At 33.7% G+C, this 18577-nt stretch overlaps 1 protein-coding gene across 2 annotated transcripts in view; it reads right to left on the reverse strand.

Moving 5' to 3' along the window:
- Positions 1-18183, reverse strand: part of LOC148282467 (teneurin-a-like) — a 142429-nt gene extending 124246 nt beyond the window's left edge. For both annotated transcript variants that reach the window (XM_088225035.1, XM_088225034.1), the window contains exon 1: positions 17440-18183. In XM_088225035.1, the coding sequence (XP_088081161.1) occupies positions 17440-17570 (131 nt within the window). In that variant the 5' untranslated portion in view covers positions 17571-18183. The remainder of the gene's footprint in view (positions 1-17439) is intronic.
- Between the last annotated feature and the right edge of the window lie 394 nt (positions 18184-18577).

The raw sequence follows: 18577 nt of genomic DNA on the forward strand, positions 1-18577 counted from the left end.
ATACTATTTTTGCTTAAAAAAGCCAGTTGCACCAAAAAAGTTAAGTTAAAAAATTTATAATACAAGTAATTGTTTCGTTTTCGTATAAGAATATTGAACCAGTTCAACATCGGTTTTTAAGAAAGATAGGCTGGAGGTTGGGCATATCCAGAGACTTATATACGTATAATGAGTTAGAAACTACCTTGAATATATCTTTTCTTCAAGACCGTCGAAATAAATCCGACCTTATAGTCCTATTTAAAATTCTCAACTCACTATTTGATGCGCCTGAACTACGGAGCTCAATAAAATTAAATATCCCAACTAGAAACCCCAGAAAACTTACTTTATATAACTATAGAACAAACTATAGTTTTCATTCCCCTATGCCCATAATTCTTAGGTCTGCCAACAAACATATCAGTCTTGATTTCTTTAATAAAAAGTTGTATTCTTTCAAACGATCACTGAATTAAATTCAATTATAAACACCTCTCTCCCGCTTCCACTCCCACAAAGTCTACTATAAACCATTGAGTCTTTCTAAATAATTTTCTACGTATAAATATGTCCATAAAAATGCCCATTGGGCGTATATATAAATAAATAAATAAATAAAATGAGCAAAATGTATAGCAAAAAAGTGTAAGATAAAGCAAACAAATTCATCCATTTTGATGTAAATCCAACACTATTAATATTTTTTTTTAAACTTTTATTTTTATGGTGCAATTGGCTATAAGTCGTTTTTCTTAGTTCTTCCGATAATGCATGAGGTCTAATATTTAATTACTGATAAAGTAAACATAGTATATTCGTGGGAACTGAAAACATCGACTGTTAAATATTAAAGATGACATTAAATATTCAAGCAAATAATTGGGTACTCCGAACTCGTAGAAAAGACAATTAATTGCCCGATGTAAAACAACAGGTAAAGTAATTAAGCTTAATTAGACAAAGGCACTACAGCTAGACTTGATCTAAAGCAATATTATTATTTTTATTTGTTAATACATGGTCATCCCTAGAAATAGTATAAAATAAAATGCACGCTAGGCGTGTTCGGTCTCCTTTCATCACTCCACTAACTTGTCAAGCAGACTATTAATTCAGTTGTCATTGCGATTGTCCTACGTCTGTTAATACTAAAGTATGGCCGACCATCGCCATCGCCGCTATGAGGCAAATAAAATACCTACGATTCTCCTTTTGTTGGAAAAACATAACGACAATAGAAACCTGTTTTATATGCCATTGAATGCAGCGTTTATAAAATTTACCGCGCTTTAATATTCCCGAACGCGGGAAATTGAAAAAAAGTAATTGTGTGCGGAAGGCATTTTTTACGCGGCTGTCGGGCAAATATGCTTTGAATTAAACGCACTGAAAATGTTTTATATTTTGTTTTGATTACTTGTATCCACCGCACAATACGTGGAAAATTCATGAATACGTTAGCCAAATTAAAACCTGTCAAAAAAACGTTTAATTATGTCATCAAGATATAATATTTCTACTGAACTGGAGAACGTACCGCACAGGTCAATTTATTACTCACGCCACCGTGCGGTCATTCACAACACTTTTTTAGAAGCATAATGTACGTACCGGCAATAGATTTCTTTATAATACTAAAAATGCAATTATGCGCCGCGCTGTCGAGTGTTTTTAAGTAAATGTTGTGTTTTACCCAGTGAGTGCAGCTATTTATTCATAAAACTCTGTTTTATTCGTGGAATTTGCTATGAAAAATATTTAGTTAGTTATTGTTTGGTGAAAACTGGTATCGGTGTAAAGAAATCGTTGTTTGAGTAATCATAAGTGAACGCCTCGATAAAGACTTGCGCGCCTGGAAATCGGTATACATAATTTACGATGTTTGCTAAAATGTACCATCATTTGTTTTAAAATAGTTATTCGGAGTTAAAGGTGCCTTGATGCTTTCCAAGTCGTGCAGATCCTCATTACTGTAAATGTTTGACGCATTCACCCCAACAGGTGAGTTGTGGCCAAACAGTGGTACTACAACCTCTTCATTTGCTCTTAATTAAATCCCACGCTGATCTCCGAGCACCATTTCCTCACCCTTTCCTCATCACAGACTCTTCATCTCTTCTTCTCTCTTCTCTTTATGATCGCACTTCAAAATGTCGTCAGAGAGAGACAGGCAGGGTAGAGGGAGGGAGAGGACCCTAGTATGAACACCTTACATAATATTTTAACCTCGCATTAATATTCAAGAGTTTTAACCCCATTAGCGTCTCAGAGGGGGCGCCGTTTAAGACGAGATGTATCTTGAATTTTTGAAGGAATTTTCGCGAGTCTGATACGGAGGGGTGTTTAGAATATCACTTAAAATTACATAATAGACGGTAAAATAAAAAGTATTATATTGTATAAAAACCATAAAAATTCTACATCTATTTTTAGTTCACCTGAAATCAAGCAAAAGTATCTGCATTACGCCATTGAGAATTGTGTATTAGTTAATATGTTAATGATAATTAGGTTGATTAGATTAAATTACGTATTTTTATTATTATTATTATTATATCAACTTTGTTAAATAACTAATTTAAGGCATTTTTCACATTTTGTAAAATGTTTCCCCCGGCACGGGACACCCCAGTGCGGGAACATTATTATATTTTAAAAATAGAATACAAACCATGTAAAAGTATAAATAAATAAATAAAAAATAAATACACAGTATAACCATCTATTAGTTGAAAAAACTAGAATTAACATTGGTAACTGACATTCTTGAAAAAAATATTTTTTTTAAATAGATCTTCGTAATTATTTTGCTGGAAACGCCATAAAATATGTTTTTTTAAAAACAATTATTAATTTGCTTAGTTAGAGTCTAAAATGACCAGTTTTTTTTTTTTTAATATGATTCAGTAGAGTACAGTAGTCGTATAATATAAATTAGTAATAAAAGAAGTTTAGTAGTAGTTACTTTCCGTTATCGAAGTATATGAGAAAAAATATAAAATGGTGTTTTATTTTAAACTAAGAGCAAGAAAAATAGCATTTCATTGCTTGTTTGAAAGTACTTCATAACCTATTAGAAAGTTATGTTAAACTTCTTTATTCCTTCTGAGTATGACGTCAAAGGCGGCTTATTAAATGTTCTTGTTGTTTGAGACGTAGAAAAATAACCACTTGTTAATATGCATACGTAATGAAATATTAACATTGAAATATTTTGCATAATTTGAATATTATGCAGGGAGATATAATTTCACAGACATAAAGATTGATAAAGGGCGTGAATAATTTGAATTGCAAATTTGACCAAAATGTTTATATCTTATAGCAGCGTCGAGTCGATAAAACGCCGAAAGAAGGAAGGCAGGAGTATTGTCGTCAAGCTTTTTTTTATAATGGTAAAAAAGATAAATAAATCAATTAATCAAACGACTTCGTAGAAGCGTTGCGTTGGACGAATTCGTGCATTATAAATTATTTAAAAATAAATACGTCAACATCCGAAATGAACGATGATGTTTTCGGAACAGAAACTCACAAGTTGTGATTCCTAAGGTAAGCGGAGAACAAGCCAGCATAATTTATAACTTGATACAAAGGGCTTTCTTCTGCGCTCTATTCAGGAGTCTTAACAAACCGCTAAATAAACCAGGAGAAAATTGTCATCGTATTAGTGGAGTCGCACTGCACACAGGCACAGGTGGGATTCAACATAATTGCAAAATTGATACAAAGAAGACTTTATTTCATTACACTTCAGACACGTGACGTCGGGGGATGCGTGTACTCTGTACACTGAAAAGTCAGTACCCTTAGCGTCTCCCACGTACGGAGCTTGAGTGGCATACAATCCTGCCACAAATAGAGCCCCAGAGAGAAAGGAACCATATCATTGACTGCTTAACGTTTGTGTTGAAGAGAACACTTTAATCCCTTTAATTTATAATGAGTCGCGGTAAATATTTTTGCTACTGTTTGGAAGGGGCGTTTAAACAATAGTTTCAACCCTTTATATTTCCCAACTCGTCGGTGACAAAGGGTATGCTCATGTTTTGGACGTAGGTACGTCGGTATGATAAGTATTATGAAAACATTTGTGGCGTATTTGAGACTCAAACGAAAACAATGAATTCGAGAAAATAATGTTTTTCGCTACTTGCTATTCCGGCGAGTTATACTTATAAACGTAATGTCTAGTAATGAGGAAGTTCAATGTTTTATTTTTTATATCAAAAATTGTTCATAGACTGTCAAACTAAATCAAAATTATTATTTTATGTCTAGCATTATCGTCGCTATGATTTTTTAAAACTTTTTTGAAAATCCATCGAAATTACACTGCCCGCGATGTCAAGAGTAAAGTTCTGGTCGGTGAGTGTTCAAAACACACGTCTGAGTAATAAAACAAAACTGACAAGAAGCAAATAAAACATTGGTTTAACTGACATTTATTGTACGAACCAATGACTTGCACTCATTCTACGATATAATTTGACATGATCGGATTAGTTTGTGAAAAAGGAAAACAATTTGTTTTTGTTTCCGACATTTAAAAATGGAACCCCGTACAGTTATAAGTTGTACCCGCTAATCGTCAAAACACGCTAAAATATGGCTACCCCGAAAACTGGAAATCTGTGGCCGGTTGCCACCACAACGAAACAACTGCAACTAGAGAACTTTTTAAACAAACCAAGCAATTAAATATAACTGAACTCTTTCAACTAGAATCATTAAAATTTATCCATAAATTAGCCACTAATGTAATTGTAGACGAAGAACTAAAACTTGTAAAAAGTTGTACTCAACATGGACATAATACGAGAATATCAGACAAATACCATATTCAACTTTCTAAAACAAGACAAGGACAATCAAGACTAATGAACCAGGGACTGAAATTATACAATAAACTACCAGACAAAACAAAACAAAAAACTCAGACAAACTTTTCAAAAGACGTAAAAAATATTATTTTGAACAACAGAGTATGAATAAAAAATGTATATATTATTCTATGTAAAATGAATGTAATAATCCGTAAGGGTTTATAAATAAATTTCAAATAAAAAAAATATAAAAAAATGTTTTGTTTGCAATATCCAATAATTTATTGGCTATCGTTAACACGTGGTAAACTTGCGACATTGCAAAGTAGTTCTTTTTCCTGACAATATTTTGAGTTTGTAGACAAAAGACTGGATTTCATCCCCTAGGGAGTCAAAACCAACTGGTCTAAGAAGTTTAAAAATTGGAAAATTGTTTTCGGGCGGTGCCTAGTAGGTATATGAAATAATTTGGTCGGATGAATCTCTTCACAACAAGGTTTCAGCTCTTTAACTTCACTAAAATCAACAGATGGAAGGGTTGAAGATATATGGATGTTCAAACATAAGCAAAATGGTGAATGTTACACAGTGTGTAAAGTGGCCACTTAAACCGGGTTGTGGTCTCGTGGTAGTATTGTGGACTCATGGACCAATGGTCTCAGGTCCAAATCCCACTCTACCACAACTCGGTTTCCATTTTTTCCAGCACAAGTTATTTACGACTTTTAGGAAATGGTCATAAAATTTAAATATTTGAGTAAATAATAAGAACTCTAGTATTTCTCTTTAAAAAAAAAAACCAGTCGATGACAGGTCATAAGCCCTGTAAATGCCTGGCCTTACATATATCCTTCTATTAAATGTTCTCCATCCCTGTTGTAATTTGTTAGTTAATTTTCATGAATTTTTTCATACATTTTCGAGAAACTTTACTGTACAATTAAATGCTTTAATTTTAACCACGTGTAAGAAAACACTTTTTATATCCAATATCCCGAACTAAAGTTTCTCGTTCTCACGTATTTGTTTTAAAAGTTAAAAGTTTCCAATCCAATTGACGTTAATTTAAGTCGGAATCATTTTGGAATGCACCTTAAAATTGGGGCAGCGAAAGAGCGAAATGTTAGTCCAGCGCTCGGAGCATACCCAGTACCCAGTGCACGCCACGGCCCTCGCAATAATCCAATCTAAAAGTGCAGTCTGAGCAAGTATGAGGTTAAATTCGTTGGAAACGTGTGCCCAGTGGCGGCTAGGTGTAGGTGGCGGCACGTCCCGCACGCCCCGTGGGAAGGGGTGGCTTCACTTGACCTGCCCGAGAAAGAAGAGCCTGAATAATTTATTTCGTACAATTAGTCGGACCGACGCAGTTTCGGGTGTAAATAACTTAGTTCTAGTAACAAAAGCTAACAATTTAAATATTTAGGAGGGACACTGCTCTTTTATAATTTGTCGGTGGGAGGATGTTCATCAATAAAGTGAGGGTTGGTGTACGCTTCAACTAACATAGATAACATGAGCCCATTGAGGGTGAAGTAAACCAACTGACAAAATGGTAAAAGTTTCAACTCTATGAGCTTTTATATATATATATTTTTTTAAACTATTAGGTAACATTGCTAATAGTTTATACATATTTTACAAATTGAGTTATTCGTCGAAGGTTTAATAATTCCTTTGTCGAAGGGTCAGATTTTTATTATGTTTATCTGATCAGAATAAATATATCCAGGACGATAAACTATTAAATTTATTACTGTGTACACGGCGGTAATTTTTCATTCCGCTGGCGTTACCTGCTGACGGATTCGATCTGATGAAAGAAATAGATTAATCAATGACTCTTCCTCGAGCGGAGCAATACATCATAGTGGCTGCTGTTTATGGAAGAGGGGATAAATTGTTCAACACAAATAAACATTTCGAAGGACAAATAAAACGATCTTGTTATACAATATGTTTGCGTGGTTTTATTCATTTCCATTATAACTTTGATACAGTAATATGAATTTGAATATTTATGATAAATTATTCGAGTTTTTTAAACATGATAATTTGACAATGTTTAGAGTATGTCCAAATGTTTGTAGACAGGCAGGATTTCACTCAAGATTTTTAAGAAGGAAAACTGGAAGTCTTAGCATTTACAGGGCTCATGAACTATCATTGGCTCATTGGCTGGTTTAAGTGGCCACTTTACACAATGTGTAACATCCCCACACTCTTTCATCCTGACGGGAATCGACATGGAATGTTTATTTTAAAATGTGGTTGAGCACCGCTATAATTTATGATCCTAGGACTGCGTTTAGAAAATTAGACTGATTGTGTTACACGGGGACCAGAGATTAAGAAGCGGGAAGGTTTTGTTGTCTATGCGCGCAGTGCCCAATGGACATATGTAAGGGCGCTCAACACGTCACTCGCCCTTCTCTGCCTCCCCCAGCATTCAAATTCTCTTCATAACTACTATTTTTTGTATGCTCAATAAACCAAATGAAAAAAGTAAATTTAAATACTAAATTTCTCTATTCCTTAAGGATAAATATTTAAAATCCTTTTGAACATATTTTCATAAATTACCAACCGCTACAAACTAGTAGAGTAAATACAACTGGTTACTGACGACAATTTTCCGATACGTTTTTATATTATTGGAAACTCTCGTAGGTACGTGTATTTTTTTTAATATAAAAAAAACCCATGTGGTAAGGGCTCAAAGACCCGAGGGTAGGTATTATTTTTACTATTTTTAAGAACTAAGTTTTCTTTTAGGCGTTTTCCATTATAAATAAATACACTTATATATTGTGTACCTATATACTTAGAGTATATGTATGTACGTCTTCCCAATAACCACACCTGTTACTTAAAACTTAACAATATTAATTACAATTCAGATTATTACATCAGTTATAAGTATGCAAATCCAATTATTGATGAGCGGTGTTAAACTAAAATGGCCCGCCATTAACATTAGATATGCCATCAATTAAACATCGATTCCCTCGAATATATTTTGATGGGGAATCTTGATTATTCCACCCCGCTGTGTTCGGTGGGTCCTTGGCGCTAAATAATTACCCAGTCTTTAGATCATCATTAATATCAAATAAAACTTCTACAGTTGAAGAGATTAATGATTGGAGGACTGATGGAAGGCAGGCCGCATGCCTCAAATATCTTTCTGAATTTTCACATCAATATGTGGACGTCGTTTTCATTAGAGTTAGTAATCAATCCAGTTAACAAGCAGGCGTTATCTTCGTAACGTTAAAAATATTATATTTTACAAATATTTAAATCGCTCATTTTTTAATCAAATAACTTGAGTTAATCAATAACGGAAAACTAAAAAAGAAAGTAAAAACTATAATTCTTTCGGTGTTTTAAAAGTCCTTCGTAAATAATAAAATAATATATAATAATAATATAAAATGAATCGGGTTGTGGTCCCGTGGCTAGTGTCTCGGACTCACGGATAAAAGGTCCTTGGTTCGAATCCCACTCTACCCCAACTTGATTCCCATTTTTTAATAGTGACTCTAAAATGGCCCTCAAAATGAAATATTTGCGTAAATTATACGAACGCAAATATTTCTTTTAATTAAAAAAAAATGTATCTCTAAAATAGGAAGAAATATGACAGATTTTGTTGAATAACATTAAAGTTAAAATAACCGCTTTAGACAATTGCAAAATACATTAAATATATATATATATATATAAGCTTATGGATGTTAACATACCTAAGTTGTGTGAGTTTTTTTTAAATGAACAAACTAGCACAAAAAGTGAAACAAAATAGTAAAGATTGTTTAAAAGTTTCCTACTTTATTCCCTCGAAAATACTAGCGTTTGTCTCTTCGACACTTCGTTTTGAAGGCTTGTAATTTGTAATAAAATAAAATGATGTTTGTAATGTAAAACAAATACAATATTAAGATATTCGGAGCTCTAAGGAGCAAAAAATTTTCTTAAAAATTACGTAAAATTTTTAGTATTTTGTTTTACTTTTGGTGCTCATATTTAAATTTGAAAAAATAAACTGACAAAACTTATGTTAAAAACTAATGTTTTTCTATATTTTTTTCCAGGCTTTTAAGTTACTCATTTCCCCTTTTTTTGCCCAATAATGCAACTGTTTCAAATGAAACTCTCCAAGTTACGGAAAAATCATATTAATCTCAATTTTATTTATTTTTATTTATTTATATAACTTTTTGTACATAATGTTCATTGTACATTGGCCGGCTTATTACCAAATGGCAATTTCTTCCAACCAACCAATAAAATAACAGTTTTATTTTTACTATTCAAGTTAAAACATATTCAATAGAAAATAAAGATAGAAAAAAGCTTAAGATATTTAAAAATAGAAATAAATGTATTTGTGTATAAATTACCTTAAATCAATACAATTACTTAATAGGAAAAAAGAAAAAAAGAGGAAAGGAGGAGAGATTAAGGAAGAGAAAGGAAATGTTTCTTCAGACGTAATTTAAACAGAGACAATGGAGTAACATCATTGATATAGTAACATTTACTCAGTATCGATTGGCTAGGAATTTTCTGTGTTTAGGCAGCACCTTTTTAGTTGTGTTTTTTCATTAGGAGATGATAAAATAATAAAAATAAATATAAATAATTAAAATAGAAACATATTTTATTTGTATATTAAAGGCACATCTCAGACATATTAAATGACTTAAAAAATGATTTCATAATGACTTTATTGCATTAATGGAAGCACTTTTTCATACATAAATATAGTAGAGCATTATGCCTAGTATGTTCCTTTTACTAGGTAAAGACCATCCTTAGTTCGAATGCTTCCTACACATCGTGATAGTGGCTATTCCAAGTTAGATAAATTCAGTGCCGTCAGCACTAGGGTGGTGTGGGAGGGGGTGGGGGTGGAGGATGCGAGGGGAAGGTGGAGGGATGCAGATAGCGAGGGTGGCTTAGGGCTACCAACTGAATCCAGAGGCAAGAATAGAATGGAATTTGTGACATATTTAACAATTTAATTCAATTTAAATATGTGAACCGCGCGCAAGATCCTTAGCACCATTCGTTACTATTAGCGATAGTTTATTATTGGATTTACTGTACAAAAACAGGGTAGAAAGTGTACAAAAGTTAAACCTCTTTAATTTCACAAACATCTACAGATGAAAGAATTGAAGGAATGTACATGTTCAAATATGGGTAGAATGGTGAATGTTACAAAGTATGTAAAGTGGCCACTTAAACCAGCCATTGAAGGTCATATGCCCTGTAGATGCCTAGACTTCTATATTACCTTCTCTTAAATGTTCTGCATCCCTGTTGTAATAGGTCTCTTATGGTGTTTTTAAATGCAGGTATATTATTATAATATCTCCCTAGGTAGAGAAGAGAATTGAAGATTCTGGTAATGATCAATGTCGTAGTTATGTACATTTTACGGTTATAACTGGTGGACATTAGTTTAATTAACACTACTAAAAACCTTACCGTTTAAAAATCTGAAAAGTGTATGTGAAATCACAAAATTTGTCATCTTCAACTTAAATTGGTGTAGACTTCCCACCCATGCATTCATTTAAAATTAATATAAACATTATACATATTTAATATTGTTAAAAAAAGAATGCTCCTAATTAAAAAAAACGCCATTTAGACCTATCAATCTCCGTTTAAATGATTTCGTAATTAAGTTTGTGGCTAAACATTAAACATGAACCGCAATTAATATCCGTCAGCCACGAGAGACAGCCTGACTGCGATCTTTATCTCGATTTTGACTCGTAAAGTTACCCAATTTATTTTTGAACCTAGACACATAAGAGCATCTGTTTTAAATGAGACCAAGCTTTTTGGTTTAAGTCACAAAAACGCAGAAACTCCAAAGATTTAATTAAATCGCCCGTAGGTTTGATCTGAGTTTCAATACTCGGCGATAATGTGAAATTCAGCGCTCCTTTCCTTAACTATAACATCATGTACTGAAATAGAGAAAGGAAAACGGTACTTTATTTTTAGTTTTTTTACTTCGAGTTTTTATTGTCTTAGTGTGGAAATAATATTTTCGGAGTGCTAGCCCTACTCGGGAACGAAAAGGGTGGTAAGAGGAAGAAGACGAACGTTTAAACGATTTTTTCCACCGCACCCCAAGTGCTATGGGGAAGTTTTTTTGTCGCTCGGATCTGGAGTACATTTTGTAGATTCGTCTGATAGCGTCCGAGGGATTTGCGACGGGATTCCTTATTGATATTAATAGTTCGCAGGATAGCTGTGGCAGTTTGATGAATTCCACAAGATTCATTCCGCAAAAGCGGAACGAATGTGACCACAGAACTACTACTCGGTCAATTTCTTTTAAAGGGCCTTTATTGCCCCATATTTTACCATTATCTTGTGATATGGTAAACATTCGGGGGTATCCTAAATTCAACCATATTTTGTTATAAATCACTTCTTTTGATGCATTTAAAATTATCGAATACCTACTCGTAGTTTATCAAAATATTTGGTCTTGAAAGGAGGCTGAAATTTCGTTTCATATCACTTTACAATAATTGGCATATTATGTCTTTTTAATACGGCAAGCATATTTTTAGAGAACACATTTGCTAAATGCTGTTGTGAATTTTTTTTTTTTTTTTAAATTATGTTCTTTAAGATGAAATATTATAATCTAAGTATAAAGGCAGCTTTACATTGAGTCAGTTACTGACTTTAAACACAAGCCAAGTCAGTGCTTCGGTACTGCTATCGTATAAATTTATTTCACGTCACTACAGCGCTGTCGCGTCAGTACTTACTTCAATATTCCCGGTGTTTAATTTGAATTCAGTCCGCTCCCCCCAGTACTGACGTCAGTAACTGACTCAATGTAAATCTGCCTTTATGCAAAGCGTTCGAAAGATTTTCTCACAAATTCTCAAAATGCGTTGGTGCCGAAAAGCATACCAATTAATTACTAATGGGTAAACGGAACACAATGAAGGGAGCGCATTTATGAACTCAACCTATTTCATCATTCATAATGGTGAAAAGAAAAGTGCCACGCGTATACGCCTAAAAGATTCACTATAGAAATATCTGCGGTATGTTTCCAAGAGTGGCAATAGACAAAACGAAATAAAAGTTCATTCATAAGATCTGAAATTCGTTCTATTTCTATACTCGCGCGGTCCATTCATCTTTGTGGTAGATTGGCAACGGTTGCGTGGCTTTAAATAAATTCATAAAATCGAAATGAATACAAATATTCCTCTTCGGATGGTGAAATTGCCTTTGGCCAAATGCTTTATACTCCGCGTCTCATTTTTGTCAGAATAATAAATTTATGACTTTTTCTGATTTGTTTATTCGAATATTTAGGTTATTGGAGAAATAAAATAAAATGATATGATATATTTTATGGATGGTCCGCAGTTTATTAGATTGCCTAGACCTAGAGAACAATAAATATTAATGTAGGCAGTCAGAGTTCTTACCGACACAGTGTATTGCATAATATATTCGTTTTTTGTTTAGTTCCTAATTTATGCCTATGATAACTATTCAGTTTTATAGATTTATGTGCCTTTTAAGCAATTTTATATTTTTGAATAAACAATACCATAAAAATATTTGAAATTATAAAGGTAACAAAACACACTGTGTGGTAACGAAATAATGCAATGACAAAACTCAGCTGCTAATCAAAAACTATTTTTTTCCGTTTGTTTTGTAAATTTATTTTAATATAAAAACGAAATGTAATTTACGCGAGTAAAAAGCAATATTTTATCAAAAGAAAAGTGATTTAAAATGCATGTTTAAAAAGGGTTTGGCTTATAAAACATTGTGCAAAAGTAAAAATTAATTTTGGTGGTTATAACACCACGCCAAGATGTGGACACAGAGAATGAACCGAAATAATGTGTAATTCACACGACTGCAGGTAACGCACCCTTTTTCTGCCACAAAAGGTCCTTCATCCTACCCCGCTTGGTCCTATTGTACGTAACTACCCCGTACTTGACTTCTTGTCTGGCACTTATCTTGAATTTTTTATACACAGGCGCTGAAACGCTTTCAACTTATCACTTCCGCTGGAGAATATTATGTTTTGTACAATTCCGATTCGCGAGTGGCTCTTTTTGAAGTCAAATGATATTACGCGGAGCTGTTTTTTTCTTTAATACGCGAAAGCGTCCGGATGTTTATGTCGCGAATTCGAGCGAGAGAGCTTTTGACTCCGCCGAGAGCTTTTAAACGATATTTACGAATTTAGATCATTTCCAAAGCACTAAGCTGGACCTGCGGTTAGTTATGTTAATGAGACAGCTTATCGCTATAAAAAGGCCCTTAATGCCCGCAAAGTATACAACAATGGCTTTCGGGTAAATTTTGACAAAATACTGAATTCCTAATTGTATTTATAATTGCAAAATATTTCAATTTGCGGTTGCGTTTCTTTCGCCCTATTAATAATTTACTGCTTACTAAATGTAATTAAAATTTCCTTGTAGGATTAAGTATAAAATTAAATTAAAACACTAATTGCATTTCTGATAGTAAATAAACAGCGTCGAATATATTTAGTTCAATTGCTGCTAATAATATTATTTTCAACCGATAACTAACATCAATAATTTTGATTTAAAAATAAAAAAAACCTTCTACTAAAAGTATTAAAAATAGCAAAAAAATAAACTTTAAAGCAATTTTTAGCATGTAAGTTTTTAAAAAGTAGTATTTTTTTACATGTTTTCTGAATATGGATCTGACAAACACGGACGTATTTATTATTATATCGGTTCAAAAACCTTTGGACTCAAAACTGCGGGAATCTGCTCTAACGCAACTAAAATTAGATGATGTTTGTCATAAAATAAATTAAGCTCGGAGAAAACAATGAATTCTGAGGACAGTTGCATAAAACAAAATGCACGATGCAGAATAATAGAAGAGCGTAAATGACCGCCCGAGATGCGAGTTTGCTAAACCACTTGACATCAGTTTAGCAAACATTGATGTGATATATTATATCAACAACTAAGCAGTTTATCACTCCCACATACGAGTACATTCCACGTGGATTTGTGTACTGAGAAAACTTGTGGTCAGTGCGTTCATACATTTAATTAACAATTAAGTAATGTACCATATTTAATATATTTAAAAAGATTTGAATACAGCAAACGCAGTGTTCAAATTTTGACATGTATTTTCTTTACTTTTTTTGATGCCCAGAAATGTCCACTTGACCGCCTAGTTTGAGAGTCAAATTTAAACGTTTTCATTGTTAACTTAGTCAATTAAGATCCAAAATGAGATCTCTTAAAACTACAAATTAATCATTTATAAATGAAACCTTTCATGGTTAAATTTTGTTTATTAAGATTCAAAAACATAAATGCGTTTAATATTCTTTTACCATTATAAAAATATTGACATTCATATTTGTTATTAATAGTGACTTTATTTGTTTTTTTTTATGTGCTTAAAATTCTCAAGTTCCCGGGTTCGATTACTAACAGGGCAACATGAAATGTTAATTATTCTAATTTTTTTTTTATAGAAAAAAATAATATGTACGTTCTTAAAATTTACCCAAATTTTCCACATTTGGGGTCATTTTCAACGAGTTGTAAATAACTCACTATTATAAAATGGGAAGCATGTCAGAGTAGAGTGGTGTTTGAATCTTGGACCTCTGATCCTTGGGTCCGCAATACTAGCCACGGTACCACAACCCGATTCAAATATATTCTAAGGTTCTTATTCTCAGTGGCGGGAATCAGTACTATACAAGCTCCTGACGTCACTGCGACCTGTGAAGATCTATTTTGACGGTTCCCCGTGAATAGTTCTCGCCCTCCAAGTCCAGGTCTATAAAGATCCTGGCTACTGTGTGGAAGGCGAGAGTTTACGTTGTGCTAAATTTCCCCCTCCAAGCCCAGATCCGTAAAGTATCGGGCTATTAGGTAGGGGGCGAGCTTATTTTATGATGTTTTTATGAATTCTAAGGTTCACTGCAATATTTGACTGTCCTTGGAGTGGTACCTGAAGCGATTGATCAATTTGCCTTCATTTAACAGATGATCGAAATACGCTGAATTTCGTGCACCAATGCAGTGCTTAATACACCACTCGGTGCGGAAAGGTAAATAATGATGGCGAGTATAATTGTTAACTAGAAAAAATGTTTGAATGCGGGACAAACATTTATTATGAATACACGCTTTTTAAAAATAAAAATATAAGTATGTGTGTATCTATGATATACGCAAATATTCCAACTTTATGGGTCATTTTCATCGAATTGTAAATAACTCATTAAAAAAATTGGAGTCAGGTTGTGGCAGAGTAGGACCTCTGATCCGTGAATCCACGACACTAGCCACAGGACCACAACCCGTTTTTGAAGTTGTTTCTTCAAAAGGGTGATACAGACGACATTTAGCGTTCGCGTGCATGTTTAAAGCCTTAGTGAACAATGCGAATCCACGCAATACATTCTTATAGGGGGGTCATAAAGGCAGGTTTTTTGCAAGTGTTTTTTGAAAAAGGTCTGAGAATTTGCATAATTAGTATTGTACTTGCATCAATGCAAACTTCATTATTGGTCAATTTGAAAACATCTGTCCTGCAATGGAAGGGTCGGAACTGTATTTTTAAAAATATATTTTAATACTTAAATTGACTTGGCGAAACTTCTTATTAATACATATGAAGAATAAAGAACCGATATAAAATATCACAGTTACCCAATTATTTGAAGCAACATACAATTTTTCAAGCGAAATTTACATTGACCATTGAAGTAAAATAAATAACATTAGATTTTTAATTACCTACCCACTTCTTAGTTCGTAAAACGCAACGTGTAAAATATTTTTTAAACATTTTATGACAAAGATCATTGCAATTATGTTAATTAGTTTAATTTATTGTAGAAATTATTTATTATTATTCCCTTTCCGCACCTAATTTTTTAAACATTTTATGACAAAGATCATTGCAATTATGTTAATTAGTTTAATTTATTGTAGAAATTATTTATTATTATTCCCTTTCCGCACCTAATGGTGCATAGGGCACTGCATTGGTACACCAGCTTATCTTGATCATTTTTGTTACATGAAGGTAAGATGATCAGTCTTACGCTTCAGATACCAGTCCACGGACTATGAAATATTCTAGTGTGGTGACACCCTTTAAAATAAATATTTCATATCAACCATGTCGGGAATCGAACCCGAGACCGATAAAAAAAAAATATTTCAAAAAAATATTAAAAAAAGTTTTTAATTACGTGTGAACAGTAGATAGATAGATAGATAGCCTTTTAAAAATTGTGTTTTTTAATTTATTTTTCATTTTATTTATTTAGAATACAAACAAATGTACATGTTAAATTAATATTTTAAAAAACTATGTAAAATGTATACAAAGTAGAGCCTGCCATCCAATTATATGTATTCACTAAATAATACTGTAATAAAGTGTAAACAGTATTTTGCGTATATCAACATTTTTGTAGACAAGAGAGACAAGTAGACAATATTTTATAATTTATTTTGGACAATTACGATATTATTTTATTGTTTGGAATGGTAATATTTAAAGAACAGATTAAAGTAAAAATGTATAGAAATAAACGAAACGAAAAAATATTAAAATTAACGAACCATCACGCAGTTTCCCCGTAGGAGTACACAGAGAGGATAGAACGCTATATTAGTCTGTCTTTGCATATAGACCTCGCTTCCTTTTTATTATACATTTTATGCATGCGTGACTTTTTTATAGCATTCGAATAACGTAAGTTATTTTGATTTTATCACCGTAAGAATTTTTAATCTAAAAACTGACTGTGGAAAACAAAACATCAATTTCTCCATACTCGTTTCCGAGCCGGTGTAGTCTGAAGTTTGGAGAATTTACAAAATAATTATGTCTGCTATATTGTAAATAGAGTCATCATTATCCGTTCCTTGTGAAAATCAGCAACTAACTTGAAATAAGTACATATTTTTAAAGTACGCAAATTTTCAACGAATAAAAACGTTAATATTCGTTTTGTAAAAGTACTAGTACCTACAAGAGTTAGGTATAAATTAAAAGATCTCAAATCATTTGTTTTTTTTTTCAATTTTTGCAAGATTTAGTTTTGTTTGACGAGACTGAAAATAGCTTTTTTTAAAATTTGTGTAAGTAGATATTCAATGTAAATATTTTTAATATTTATAAGATTTTTATACGGTTTTTAATAAGTAATTCGTTATTATATTATTACAATTTAAGCAAATCATACCAGTGTCGTAAAAAATGAGAGCAGAAGGGTGTAATATTTCACATTAATGTTCAAAGAATAAACAGATAATGCAAATTCGATGAGACTCAAAGGTAAAAAAAATAATAAAACCGGTTTTCATTTTATAGAATCTGTATGCGGGAATTATGTAGATGTAGTGTGTACATTAAACCTATATACAGATCCGGGGCGCGTAATAGTTGACGATAAAAAACACACATCCATCAAAGTACGTTGAAAATAAAATACGAGGGGAGAAAGGACATAAAAATATAATACACATAAAACGGTGATCAGAATATCGGGCGAGATGGGGACACAAGTAACAAGGGGTACCTGGGGTCGGCGAAGGGTTCGGCGTAGATGTTCCGGGGGGCCCTTCGGGGCAGGGGCGGAGGCACGGGGCCCAGGGCTTCGTCTCCGTCCCCATAGCGGTCCCCGTACCGGCCCATGGACTTCATCGTCATCCCGAAGCCGTCTCTGTCAATCCTGGCGACTCGAGACACTAATCTAGCACCGACAATCACATCCCACCGCGCTTACCCTGTTCATTATTGTCTACCGGAGGGTCAATAATTTACGCAAATAAACCGAACTGAAATCACAAGGTTCGCATCGTCAACACTAAAGTCGGATAAATCCTCACTGATCACTCCGTATCCGATAACTCCGGTTAGTAACTACCGGTAACTAAGTAAATATTCTCGTTATCGCGGGTGACGGTTGTAGATTGATGTCTGTTTCGCGTTTCCGGACTGTCGCGGTATTCACGGAAAGCTCTGCCGAGGAGATAACAGTGCAACTTTACGCGAAAAAGCTTCCGCGATTCATCCAGGGGTTGGGAGGAGCGGCGCGCGGGGAAATCGGAGACATACACCCGTCAATGTTGATAGGATCGAGAAATTATTACGGCTGACACGTCAAAAAACGAAAACCACTAATTTTACTTAACTTTTTTAGCGCTTTTCACGGTTCGATAGATTTTATTTATAAAACGAATGTGAGAAGGGACGGTCCGCTGCGAACTAGCGGCGTCGGTGCGTACGCGTCCGCTCTCGGCGCCTGACAATGGCGAAGTGTGTGACAGGGAAGGAAGAAGTGTCGGAGGAGTGCGCGCGCAGGACGCCTGAGGCCGCATGCGCGGGGGAGGGGGGTGTGCGCCCCTCCCCGCCCCTCTTCCAGCCGGGGGGAGAGGGTGGCGGGCGCCTTTAATCTGGGGTTGTTTGTGAGCGCAACAGTTATCTGCCGCCTGTGTTGCCAACGTGAGAGGCAAATTCCAATATCAATTGCACAATCATTGTCCTAAACTGTTAAGTTTTTCATTTGGATTGTGTTAAACATTGAGAATTTACAAATTTAGATTTTTAATTAAAACAAACGATAACGCATTTATTTATTCAATATTCTTTGTACGCAGAAAACTATTAATATTTTTTTATAACATACGTCCAGAGGCTTTTTACTTGACAGGCAC

The sequence above is a fragment of the Micrasema longulum genome, unplaced genomic scaffold (genome assembly GCF_059751315.1).
Source record: "Micrasema longulum isolate JH-2025_06_02 unplaced genomic scaffold, ASM5975131v1 h1tg000324l, whole genome shotgun sequence".
Classification (NCBI taxonomy): domain Eukaryota; kingdom Metazoa; phylum Arthropoda; class Insecta; order Trichoptera; family Brachycentridae; genus Micrasema; species Micrasema longulum.